General features: G+C 38.8%; 1 protein-coding gene across 4 annotated transcripts in view; it reads left to right on the top strand.

Annotated features, from left to right (window-relative positions):
* Positions 1-14,227, top strand: part of DOCK10 (dedicator of cytokinesis 10) — a 385,846-nt gene that overhangs the window by 255,648 nt on the left and 115,971 nt on the right. For all 4 annotated transcript variants that reach the window (XM_089672577.1, XM_089672576.1, XM_089672575.1 and 1 more), the window contains exons 20-23: positions 1,613-1,736; positions 1,935-2,056; positions 8,971-9,057; positions 9,140-9,226. In XM_089672577.1, the coding sequence (XP_089528703.1) occupies positions 1,613-1,736; positions 1,935-2,056; positions 8,971-9,057; positions 9,140-9,226 (420 nt within the window). The remainder of the gene's footprint in view (positions 1-1,612; positions 1,737-1,934; positions 2,057-8,970; positions 9,058-9,139; positions 9,227-14,227) is intronic.

Here is a 14,227-nt window from a genome sequence, read left to right as displayed (position 1 = left end):
CTGCTATAAAATGGTTTAATAACCACACAGTCTTTTTTCATAAATCAGCTGCCAGGTTAAGAGATTCCCGCCAAGACCCCTCCGTAGCACTGTCCAAGCTTTTTTGGCAGTTTTTTCCATATATAAAAGATTAGGCCAATTTCCAGAATAGCATTTTCCAGTGTCTGCAATGGAAAGAGAGGTACATTTTCACATACCACAGAAATCTGTACATATTTAAGGCTGATTTTCTGCAATTGTTATAAATCATTGCACGTCACAGTATTTTATTATCCATATATTTTTTACAGCTTTACTTTTATTTTGCCTGCTGTTTTTTTTAACAATAATAAGCCATTCAGACGCTAAAAACAATAGACTTATAATTAAAGTGTATGCAAATAACATGGCAATCCTCATATAAAAAAGAACCTGTCACAGCTATTAAGGCTGCCTGTCTGAAATACCTTTCTGCCTGAGAGAAAAGGCTGCCAATGCAACTGACAAACGAGAAAAACAGGGACGTGCACCTCTTGTGTTGTTAAATTTTTAATGATCAAAGTATTAAAATCAACAGCCAACTGACCACTTTGGTATCCAAGAGATTCTCTAAAAACACATATATATTTTAGAGTTCTTTCTGATGAATTTAAGGCTGTGGGTAGGCAGAAGTGCCGGGGTTTTTTCACTTAAAGTTCAGACTATGCTGACTAACTCTATGCTTAAAGCAGTCAGTCAATAATCTAAATCTTTAAATCCATGTGAAAGTGGTCACTTCTAGGTACTTGAATAAGGCTCCAGCTTTCTTGCTGAAATGTTTAGGAGCTCCAAAATACAGTATACTCTTCTATAAAAATGCCAACTTTAACAAGTCAGTGCATTTGACCACCCATTGTACACTTTACTATTTGGCAAGTAAGGTAGCCCATTACAGTGTTACAGTGACTGATCACTAGTGGCATGCCAGGAGTATATAAATATACATATACAGTATGATATATATATATATATATATATATATATATATTATACTGTATATAACTGTGCTTTAGCTTGTATGGTGAAATATATGAAATGTATTCTAACATTATAACAATACATTTATATTATTAGTGGTCTAAACAGGGATGCATTTGTCTAAACAGGCATGCCACCACAGTAATTTTTTAGTAGCTGTCTGTTTTAACATGGAAATCATGCCTAAGGAAACTGTAGTATGCAGTCTAGTTAAAATATTTTCTATAAAGTGAATTTATTAACTAAGTAGGTTTTAATATTTCATTTATATTTATTTATATGGATATTAAATATAACCTCACCTCTGCATAAGCAATATATATATATATATATATATATATATATATATAGACATACAAGCAAAGGTATTGCAGGTTTGATTGGGTTTCTGGTCTGTGTGATCATAATACTACATTTGTACAATTGCAACGGTGTGTATTATTTGTACAGATTGCATTTTCTTGGAATTGTGAAATGTGTATTTAGTGTTTCTATGACCTCTACATATCCCAGAGACTAGTTCCAAAAGCTATTTTTCTTTGTATTGATCTTATGCATACAAGATATCTAGGTGTCTGGTCTAATCTAAGGAGAGGTGTAATATTTTACATTTCAGGTGAAAATTGAGCTCCCCACCCAACTCCATGAGAAACATCACATTCTGTTTTCATTTCATCACGTCACCTGTGACATAAATGCAAAAGCTAATGCCAAAAAGAAAGAGGCTCTGGAAACTCCAGGTATCTTTAGAAGGATTACATTCAACTTCTGCACATTGTAACCATTTCCTACTGCTATGTGTTTCATATAGAAGTGGATACTTTGATTCACAAAGGGTTTACCATTGTCATTCCATTAACCCCCATAAGTGAGCGTGACCATTAAGTGGGCCGTGTATAACCTGCACAGTAATGTTATCTGGTCTTCTTTTACTACAGTTGGGTTTGCCTGGTTGCCTTTGTTTAAGAATGAACAGCTCGCTTCACAAGATCATCTCATTCCTGTTTCTACCTGTTTACCTGCAAGATACTTGAGTATAGAGGATACTGCTATGGGAAAGGTACAAAATAGCCAATTAGTCTTCTCTCAACTTTCAAACTATTTGAAATGAAAGTACTGCATATTTTATAGTGTATTGAATTGAGTTTAAAATTGCAATTTTTACCTCAGTAACATCCAACAAAATGTTTTACATTTGTTCTTATGTCTATGCTACAATTTCACTAGTATATCTCATATACGGAACTGTTATTTATCCCTGTAGATGCCATCTGTATATCAGAGAAAGCAGGTTGTTGTAGGCTAATTGTCAAGAGTATTACAGTCCAAGCCATCTATAAAGTATATTGTTTTCTGTTTTTGATTTGTGTACATAGCTGTCCATAGATTGCCATGAGATAAGAGTAATAATAAAGCATAATTGCTACAGCGATCCACTACACAGGAAACACACAGTGTATATAAAGTGAAAAACTCCACCTTTAGGTGCATACTGTAATTATCAAAAATAATAGACAACATCCAGAGATTTATAATAGTAGTAGTCAGGTTTGTAACCTGAATAGCTTGACTCTTGAGCTCCTGAGTAATGTTTCCAGGCTACCTGACACCCCTCCACCTTGGGCTCCTGGAAGTGAACAAAGAGGTGGAATAGTGGGTGCTGAAAAAAATGTGCACAGTGGGAGGGGCTTAAAGTTGAGGTACAGTGCAGGGGTTGAAAGCAGAAGTCAATGCAGTGGTCAGCAGTCACTAATGCACAGATTACAGGGGTCAGATATACGTGATGTACATAGTGCAGGGGTTTAGAGTATGTAGCACACAGGAATCAGTTGTATGTAAGTTCAGGGGTCAAGAGTGTGTAATGTACAAAGTGCAGGAGTCAGGAGTATGTAATGTGGAGTGTGTTTGTCAGGAGTATGTAATGTGTAGAGTGCAGAAGTCAGAAGTGTATGCAGTCCAGCACACAGCATACTTTATTGTGAAATAATGGTACATGGGTGATGAGGTGAATGTCTGCTTTAAATAGTCCCCTCGCTGGCCACGGGCCCCATCAATTCAGCAGGGGGCCCGGGGTCAGAGAGGGACACTGTTTACTAATTATATGCGGCAGAAGGATTAGTCCTGCCTGCCATGTCTCCGAACAATAGAATGCTTAAATATATTCTATGTAAGTATGCATGCGTGTGTGTATTAGTGTATATATATATATATTATATATATATCAAACAAAAGACTGCTGTATTCAGTTTGCTTCTGTATCATATCATAACAAATGCTATTAGCAACAGGACGCTAACTACAGGAGTACGATTCACATACATGTAAGCCCTTTAAAATTTCCCAATGTCTTGAATTTGCCTAGGCACTCCTGTTCTGTAGCCTCACAGCTTTATACAATATATCTACAGTGTGAGATCGTGCAAAGCACTGTGCCTATGACTGCTAATCTCATGAAATTTGGAGCTGTCACTACTGTGCTGCTCACTGTTCTTTCTGGAAATAAATCTATCCCCGGGGAAAAATTCAGTTACGTGGAAACTGTAGGTAATGATAGTGGCTATCAGGTGGCTTGAGACACAATGACAAAAAGTTAGGGGAATGGGCATCACCAGAGTAGGAAGTCACAGATAACAGGAAAAAAATGACAGATGTTCCTACAGTTACTTTACTCTACTGAAAAAGTGTTTTGTTGCTTTACTTGTCCCTGTCAGGGAGATTTCCCACCTCTTTTAGGGCATGTCATACTACATCAACAGGATAATGACAATGAAAATCCTAACCTAAATTATTGCCTAAACCTGGGTTTTAATTAACTTCCTTGACTATAACAGATAACCTTAGAACAAACCGTTCAGAAAATTCTTTAATACTGATCTCTACAGGACCTTTTTGTGCTTTTTTAATGAACAGATGAACAGTCTCGAAACGTACTGTACTAACAGGAGCTTACATTGCAGTTATTTACCTTCAGATACCTAGTCCAATAGGTGAAGGGTCTCTATCTGAAGTACTTTAGATGACCATGATTATAACAAACTGATTCACACGACTATTTGATTGCACTTGGTATCCACAAAGGAAACAGTGGGTGGAAATTCTACAATAAATGATCTCACCTCCCATATCAGATTTCTTAGAGAAGACACATTGATAAACAGGCGTAACCAGAGTCATCAAGGTTCACAGTTCACAAAACAGAAACAAAAAAGGTTGTACATTAGGCAGTATTTTCTAAAAAGTATATATTTAATATGAGCACATTCATGCTGTGGTCTTAATATCTATTATGTTTTTGCAGCTTATACACAGGATAATGCATTATATAATTTGGTCAAGAACATTTTTTTTGGACATAAAGTACTAGCATACACTCTAATTTATGATTTGGCTGCTGTTATAGAAGACTTTGGTTGGCAGGAGTCACAGGTGGCTTAACACTGTATTAGAGGATGTTCCCTTCAACAAACTGAAAATAACACCCCATTAGTCAAGTACATTTTCCTATCGCTTAGTATGTGAAATTATGAAATACAGTGACAAGCTAGTGTTGTTTTGATAGTAGCTCCCAACTTGCCCTCATTTCAAGATCCCTCTTTTGCAACCAAGTCCCTCTGTCTTTCTTTTTTGGTATGATGATTGGTTTGCAATCAAAATGTATTGTTTACCTACCAAAAGTCTTACACTACATTTTTTACAGGTACTTATATAGCGCCGTCAGTTTACACATCGTTTTACATTTGTATATTTTTCACATTCACATCAGTCCCTAACCCTCAAGTTTAAAATCTAAGGTCCCTAACTCACATACATATATATACTAGGGCAAATTAACCTACCAGCATGTCTTTGGAGTGTGTGAGGAAACCCACACAGGAACAGGGAGAACATGCAAACTCCAGGCAGGCAGTGCCATGGTTGGGATTCAAACCATTGACCCTGGTACGGCCAGGCAGAAATGCTACTCATTTAGCCACTGTGCGGTTGCTTGTATGCGAAAAAGCAAACATAAAGGAAAAGTTCTTAATCTACATAATTTGTGCTAAAAGACGTCCTTCTTTCTCATCCAATAAATTTGGAAGGCATGTGTTGTACTGAGGCTCCTTTTTAGGAGAGCAATTGATGAAGAAAGTGTTAAAATATAAATAATCTATTTATCATTGTCGCTTATAGGCTGCTTGTATGGTAAAGTTTTGGGGCCAGGAACTGTTTTGGGGATCTGGCCTTTTGAATAGTGCATGCAGGCAATGTAAAGGTACACATTTTATATTGCGCATCTTTGGGCCCTAATAATGCTATGAAGTAACTCTATTAAGCATTGAAGTAAAACTGTCAATGCTATGAAGATCATTTTTGAATTTGGCTGAAGTAAAAATGTTTGCTTAATTCACCTTTAGTCTGAGTGTTTCACAATCTGCTTTAAAAGCTTTTGTAGGCTGTACCTAGTGCTTTTTAATCTACCTGCTTTAAACTTTGATCTTTAATTATCTTTGACTAGGATTCAGAAAATAAGAATACCAGCAGGTAGATGGCTTTAGTAGAAATTTGATCTGATGACGTAACCACACTTCCTTTTAGCCAAGATACAATATTTTTTGCAATCATATTCATTAAGACCACACCAGTTATAGCAAGTACACAATCTAAAGGAACATTATTCATTTCATTTTTTTTTTTATTTGATCCTATTCCCATATCATATCTATGCCCTGAACATCTACCCTTGTTGTCCTTTCCAGAGATCAGCTCAGACTATTAACCCTGAGCCTTACTCAGGAGGCCTGTTCGCAATACTCAGATCTTGATTTATATCAGTTATATGATCCACATTTCCTACATAAATAATTCTTAAATAACCTTTTGTATTTGCTAATTTTTCATCCTCATTCTAAGCTCTGTTGTGAAATGTACAAGAAACTTTTAATTTGTTTTCTTAGAAGTCTTGTACTGTCTGGACTCTGACCAATGATAACCTCATTCATTGCTAACAGATGTGGGGTTTCTTCATAAACAAGTCACTGTTTCTATTATAAACACACCAGGACTCAGACACAGCTCTCATTGATGGACTTCAGCGCTCATTTAAAAGAACAGTATTATATAAACCAAATGATAGCAAATGTAATGCTTATATAATACAGAGGTCATGTTTCCATGTACACCTATTAATAATAATGGTAATAAAAAATGTTTGCCATCATTTACCATTAAAATATTTGAGTTAAATGACGTACTAAATTATGAGGGAGCAGACAATGAAGCTCATTTAATAAAGGAGTCAAGCGTCTTTATGCAATTTATGAAAGAATAATTCCAGGCATCGGCATGTTATACATAGTTACATTGGTCCACCTGGCCAATACGGTTGAAAGAAAGCTGGGAGTCGTCAAAGTAGACACCGCTACTCTAGTGATCTTCACTCACCTCTGGGTCTCGCATCAAATGGCTGCTCTTCTGCAATCTGAACACAGGAGGTTGGCCACTTGGCAAAGGCACTATTTAAAGAATGCTTCGAATTTACTGAATGCATACAAAGTGTTCTCTGATTGGACAAGGTGGAAAGATGGTGAAATCATGCTCTCCACCTCATCCAATAAGAGAACACTTTGCATTCATTCAGAAAGTGCAAAGTATTCTCTGAATGGCGCCCATGCTGAGTAACTGACATCCTATATTCACAGAGAAGCAGGGCAGCCACTCAGCATGGGACCTGGAAGCAAGCGGAGATCACTGGAGTAATGGTGTCTAATGAATTCCAGCTTGCATTGGCCAGGTACGTCATACCCATAGTTACATTGGTCCAAGCTGGACCAATGCAAATATGTATAACATGCTGATGCCTGAAATTATTCTTTCTTTGAAGGTTTTAGCTCCTTTAGTAAATCAGCATAAGTATGTGTTCTTAGCGCTCTCTCTTAATTTTTACTTTTCTGTTCCTCTAAACTAAAAGCTCACTTTATCTCTCACATAATACAATAAAAAGTCACCATGTTTTACATAGCGGACGGAGCTCGGTGAGCAGCTTCCCCGCACCCCCTCCCTTCTCTTTGTCCTGATGTCACCAGCACCTGCACACACTCTGTAACAGCAATGGGTACAGACTTTCTGAGGCAGGACTGTTGATATGAGGGCACTTTGGGAGATTGTGCTCATTGACTGCATTTATGGTAGAACAATGGCCCTCCCATTAAAACAAATATGTGCTTCATCATTTAATTATAAGGTCATTGGCACTTACAGTTTTGTCTTTGTCCCCATGCAAAATCCCACAAATCCCAGGGCAGTCCACCTAATGCTGTGTCTAATGGTGTGTAAAGGATGATGCACAGCCCCTGAATTCACAGAAGAGTTGCCACTGCCATGTAGATTGCTCTTGCTTGCATTACAGTGGGTTAAAAAAAATGTAGCAGGGAGCCTGGCTATCAGCATTGGCACCTTTATCCACAAGTCTGTACCTTGTCAGTCATCACTTGGCCACACCTAGTCCTGCCCTCTGCTCTTTATTTTGACAGCACTGCATCTGTTGCTGAAACCCTCCCTCTGGGAGCTGGGAGAGGAGGGTTGTGAGACACAATTGCATCACACAGTATTTGTATTTTGTACTTGTTTAGACTGACATAAAGGAGTTTTTGATTGTACTAAACAAAACTCATTATATCAGATAATGAATCCTTGATACAGAGATTAATACAATTAATATGGCTTCTTTAGAAATATACAATATATTGCAGATACAAACTTGAATGAAAACATTTTTTATATATATAAGCAAAGCATAAAATATATAAGAGAGGATATCTTATGTCCCTAAAAATGTGCATCTTATCTCCACAAAGTAAATGAAGTTAATACAATTCTTGCATATGAATCTGGGTTATCCATTCTCAAGATAGACAATGATGTCACTTGGCACAATAAATGGCCGGTGTGTTGCAGAGAGGGGATACCACACTCCACAAGATATCATAAATTTTACTACACACTGTAGCCTGAATTTTACTCATTCAAAAAAAAAAAAAGATGGCTGTAGTACAGAGAATGGGGTACCTCCTGGAGTGTTCTCTGCATAACACTGAACATGACTGCAGGAGAGGCCTGTTACCTAAATTTGACAGGGCATGTGATCAGGCTGTCTTCCTCCTCCCAGCATTTTTTTTCCCATTCCATTGAAATATCCCATTTTTTAAAGCAGCTTACAATTTGTTTTCTTACAATTTGTTTCCTTTAGAAAGCAGTCACAGCCTAAGTAGAAAATCCTGTCCCTTGCCAGCATGCTGCAGAGAAGCACCCTTGCTCTCTGCAGGGAACCGGTGGTCTCTCTCCAGAGGTGTGACATGCCCTCTGCTAGGTCTTAACTATAGCTCTGCTATCAGGTTATGACCCCTGCTGATTGGAGAGCTCTAGATGGGCAAGGGTTCTTCTCTACAAAATGCTGGCAGAAGACAGACATTTCAGCTCATACTACTCCTTAAAGATAAAAAAAGGTAAACCTCTGCATACCTTTTGTTTTGATGCACCTGGAATGTATTTAGCTCAATTAAGCTGAAAGTTGGCTGGGTTTTAAAGTGTATTTTCACTTCTGCAATCAGATTTGAGAAACCCCCACTATAAGTGTATGTGTTCCTGATTACACAACATACCTAAAATAATTAAAACATTTCTTACCTTTTAGTTGTTTCTTTGGAGCAGGTTTATACATAGAACACTGTATGCAAGCTTCTATTGCCTTGAATAGAAATGAAAATATGCAAATAGGACATGCAGACAGGGACATTTTTTATTTAAGTGCCCCAGAAAAAAATGTTGGAGATGTGGGAGAAGCTTGTGATTTGTGGTAATAACAATCATTCTACTATATTGTATACTGTAAATGTCTTGTTTTTTGCATAGAACTCTAATGAGCTTGGTTTTTAGGGACAACCATTACACCAACAGAGCCTATAAACATCACAAAATATCTTTGTATTTCTGTGGCAGCAAACAGTGAGTGACCTGAAATGGGTAGATGGAGGAAAACAACTTTTTAAAGTGTCAACATTTGTTGTATCAACAGTATATACTCAGGTGAGTATTGTTAACTGTAAAATATACTGGGATTTCTGAAAGTCCTTGGCATTAAGATTTTGCTTTTTTTTTGTTAATTTAGGATCCATATCTGAATACCTTTTTCCAGCAATGCCATAAAGTTGAACTATCAAAGCCTCCATCTCCACATTTTCTGGCTTCTTGCAAGGTAAAGATATATTTCCAATTTACCAAACCCTCTTTTTGTTGCTAAATAATGGACCATACATTACTTACTATGTATTACAACATTGTTTTGGGCAGGTATCAAACTGCATCTTATTTCCCTATTAGTATGTCATTATGACATTGGTTAGTTTGAAAATTGGTAACATTTCTCTTTTGGGTATACTGTATGTACTATAGACTCCATGGGTACTCTTCAACTACGAGGTTTTTGTCATAGCAAAGACTTCATACAACCATAGCAGTGCCCAGTTAACATGAAGGTTTATTTTTGCCAACCATCTGCAAAAAGGCAAATATCAAAAAGAGTAGTAGACCCAAAGTTAGGCATTTCAGCCACACACTCAATGCACAAACACTGTTACAGCATAGGCAAATCAAACATTATCTAGTTTTGGTTGGAACAGGAACAGATGGGCACTTTTCAAATGGGTATACTTGTTTCAGTGACAACTGTCTAAGGAGGTATTTCCTTATTTTGGAATAGATTTCCTTACATCCTATTGTGTCTGCAGAACAGGAAGTAAATATAATTCTACCCAGTGGGGCACAGATGGTTAGGAACCTGATAGGGCTTCTAACCCTTCCCTACTTCACTTAAAGTAGAACTATAGGCAAAACTTTTTATTTTTCATTTCGGATAGAGTACGGGAGGGTTATAACCCCTGCCATTTTTTTTGCCATCTGTGTCCCATTGAAGAGAATTCCCTTCACTTCCTGCCCCATTGACAGACAGGAAGTGAGAGGAAATCCCTGCAAATTAAAAGAAATCCTTGGGAACCCCCAGGTCATCAGAACTAGTGTCCCCATTGGAAGATTTCCCCTCTATTACTTTTCTGGGAACAACCCAAATTTTGGGATTTTTTTTTTTACTTTCATTTTCAATGATAATGGTAAACAGGACAAATATGATGAATCATCTTAACTGGAGACAGACAGCAATACAAAACTGACTGGTGTTCTAATTCCTCTCCAGTCTTTCCAAAGCTAAAAAAAATGTTTTGCCTTTAGTCATACTTGGCTTTACAGGCACGTTGATGTCATTGATTTGCTTATGTATATAGTTTTTGTTACTGTGCTTCATGGAGCAGTTCAAAGTAAATCTATGGTCACAGAATACACTTTACATTTTAACATTAGCATTGTAATAACAATACAAACAACAGTTATAATGATGATCCAATATAAGCTTACTTGAAAAATATCCTTTTATGTTGTGAGTGCTGACTGTCTGCTGGCCATCTCTTTCCACAAGTTCTTGGAATCCCTGCTTGATTTAGGCTAGGTTCACATCTGTGCGGGTGGTACCGCTGCAGATCCGCATGAAAATCCGTGCAGCCGCACCACCCGCACAGAGAAATGCGGACCGGCGGGCGGATGCCATTAGTTCTAATGGCACGCCGCCCACACTGGAAACCGCAATCTTACTGGGAACCGAGGTTCACGTGCGGGCTGTGTTTACGGAAGAAGTGCAGGGACTTCTTCTCTGTGTGTCACGGGGCACGGGAGTCCATTCAAATGAATGGACTCTCATGGCTGCACAAAACGCGGCCCGCATGGCCACATATATGTGAACCAGGGCTTACAGCTTCTCCTCTGCTGTTTACTTTCATTTTCCAAGGACTACATATCCCATGGCACCTTGATGCCTACAAGCAGTGATTCCTGCACTGACCCCACCTCCTTAAACTCCTCTTCTCAGCACCTCTGTAGTTCAGAATGGAGGTTCTGTGAAATGTGTTACACGGCAATTCGTACTCAGAGTGCGCAGTGAATACGTGTCACAGAATTAAAGGTAATAAATGTGGGGATCTTCACAAAGTAACTTTACATATTTAAAGATATTCAGAGTAAAAAGAGTAGGCTAAAAAAGATTGAAATACAATGTGGAAATGAATATATGATTTCACATTTTGACCATACACAATAAAAAATATAAAATCTGCTAAATTTCAGCAATGTGCCACTTTAAACAGTTTTTATCCTTATTCAGTTCATAAGGTATCTTAAAGTGGAACTACACTGTATCTGGGAACCACAAAACAAAAGCGCTAATTGTTTATCTTTAATATTTAAAGCAAACTCGCCCATCCATCCATGTCTTCATGCTTTATTTTGCTGAGAAATCACTTTGAAAAACACCCCCTATCATTTCTTTTTGTGGCCATCTTGAGTAAGGGCAAATGATTCATGTAGCATTTACTTCCTGGAATCAATCTGCCCTTAGCTCAGGCATGCAGGTAGGAGGAAGCACTTACAGTCAGGTCCATAAATATTGGAACATCGACACAATTCTAACATTTTTGGCTCTATACACCACCACAATGGATTTGAAATGAAACAAATAAGATGTGCTTTAACTGCAGACTGTCAGCTTTAATTTGAGGGTATTTACATCCAAATCAGGTGAACGGTGTAGGAATTACAAAAGTTTGCATATGTGCCTCCCACTTGTTAAGGGACCAAAAGTAATGGGACAATTGGCTTCTCAGCTGTTCCATGGCCAGGTGTGTGTTATTCCCTCATTATCCCAATTACAATGAGCAGATAAAAGGTCCAGAGTTCATTTCAAGTGTGCTATTTGCATTTAAAATCTGTTGCTGTCAACTCTCAAGATGAGATCCAAAGAGCTGTCACTATTAGTGAAGCAAGCCATCATTAGGCTGAGAAAACAAAACAAACCCATCAGAGAGATAGCAAAAACATTAGGCGTGGCCATAAAAACTGTTTGGAACATTCTTAAAAAGAAGGAACGCATCGGTGAGCTCAGCAACACCAAAAGACCCGGAAGACCATGGAAAACAACTGTGGTGGATGACTGAAGAATTATTTTCCTGGTAAAGAAAACACCCTTCACAACAGTTGGCCAGATCAAGAACACTCTCCAGCAGGTAGGTGTATGTGTGTCAAAGTCAACAATCAAGAGAAGACTTCACCAGAGTAAATACAGAGGGTTCACCACAAGATGTAAACCATTGGTGAGCCTCAAAAACAGGAAGGCCAGATTAGAGTTTGCCAAACGGCATCTACAAAAAGGCTTCACAGTTCTGGAACAACATCCTATGGACAGATGAGACCAAGATCAACTTGTACCAGAGTGATGGGAAGAGAAGAGTATGGAGAAGGAAAGGAACTGCTCATGATCCTAAGCATACCACCTCATCAGTGAAGCATGGTGGTGGTAGTGTCATGGCGTGGGCATGTATGGCTGCCAATGGAACTGGTTCTCTTGTATTTATTGATGATGTGACTGCTGACAAAAGCAGCAGGATGAATTCTGAAGTGTTTCGGGCAATATTATCTGCTCATATTCAGCCAAATGCTTCAGAACTCATTGGATGCCGCTTCACAGTGCAGATGGACAATGACCCAAAGCATACTGCAAAAGCAACCAAAGAGTTTTTTAAGGGAAAGAAGTGGAATGTTATGCAATGGCCAAGTCAATCACCTGACCTGAATCTGATTGAGCATGCATTTCACTTGCTGAAGACAAAACTGAAGGGAAAATGCCCCAAGAACAAGCAGGAACTGAAGACAGTTGCAGTAGAGGCCTGGCAGAGCATCACCAGGGATGAAACCCAGGGTCTGGTGATGTTTATGCGTTCCAGACTTCAGGCTGGAATTGACTGCAAAGGATTTGCAACCAAGTATTAAAAAGTGAAAGTTTGATTTATGATTATTATTCTGTCCCATTACTTTTGGTCCCTTAACAAGTGGGAGGCACATATACACCGTTCACCTGATTTGGATGTAAATACCCTCAAATTAAAGCTGACAGTCTGCAGTTAAAGCACATCTTGTTTGTTTCATTTCAAATCCATTGTGGTGGTGTATAGAGCCAAAAATGTTAGAATTGTGTCAATGTCCCAATATTTATGGACCTGACTGTAGCTGAGAAAACCCCTCCTCCACTCCTGAAGACTTCTGGGATATATGACATCATTTGCTTAGGAATGGAAACTAAAAAGTAAATGAATAAATGTAAAAGATAGTTTTAAACAAGTAAATATAATACACTGCTAAAAAAAAATTAAAGGAACACTTTTTAATCAGAGTATACCATCAAGTCAATTAAATTCCTGGGATATTGATCTGGTCAGTTAAGTAGCAGAGAGGGTTGTTAATCACTTTCAGCTGCTTTGGTGTTAATGAAATTAACAACAGGTGCACTAGATGGGCAACAATGAGACAACCCCCCAAAACAGAAATGGTTTTACAGGTGGAGGCCACTGACTTTTTTTTCCCTACTCATCTTTTCTGACTGTTTTTCACTAGTTTTGCATTTGGCTAGGGTCAGTGTCACTACTGGTAGCATGAGGCGATACCTAGACCCTACAAAGGTTGCACAGCCAGTCCAACTCCTTCAGGATGGTACATCGATATGTGCCATTGCCAGAAGGTTTGCTGTGTCTCCCAGCACAGTCTCAAGAGCATGGAGGAGATTCCAGGGGACAGGCAGTTACTCTAGGAGAGCTGGACAGGGCCATAGAAGGTCCTTAACCCATCAGCAGGACTGGTATCTGCTCCTTTGTGCAAAGAGGAACATGATAAGTACTGCCAGAGCCCTACAAAATATCCTCCAGCAGGCCACTGGTGTGAATGTCTCTGACCAAACAATCAGAAACAGACTTCATGAGGTGGCCTGAGGGTCTGATGTCCTCTAGTGGGCCCTGTGCTCACTGCCTGGCACCATAGAGCTTGATTGGTATTTGGCAGATGAGAGCAGGTTCACCCTGAGCACATCTGACAGACGTGAAAGAGTCTGGAAAAGCCGTGGAGAATGTTATGCTGCCTGTAACATCGTTCAGCATGACCGTTTTTGTGGTGCGTCAGTGATGGTCTGGGGAGGCATAATCATGGAGGGACGCACAGACCTCTACAGGCTAGACAATGGCACCCTGACTGCCATTAAGTATCGGGATAAAATCCTTGGACCCATTGTCAGACCCCACACTGGTTCAATGGGTCCTGGGTTCCTCCTGGT

The sequence above is a fragment of the Staurois parvus genome, unplaced genomic scaffold (assembly GCF_062004578.1).
Source record: "Staurois parvus isolate SC_StPar_1 unplaced genomic scaffold, SC_StPar_1.0 ptg000131l, whole genome shotgun sequence".
Taxonomy (NCBI): Eukaryota; Metazoa; Chordata; class Amphibia; order Anura; family Ranidae; genus Staurois; species Staurois parvus.
Note: the sequence above shows the minus strand (reverse complement) of the source record. Positions and strands in the feature narration are given on the sequence as shown.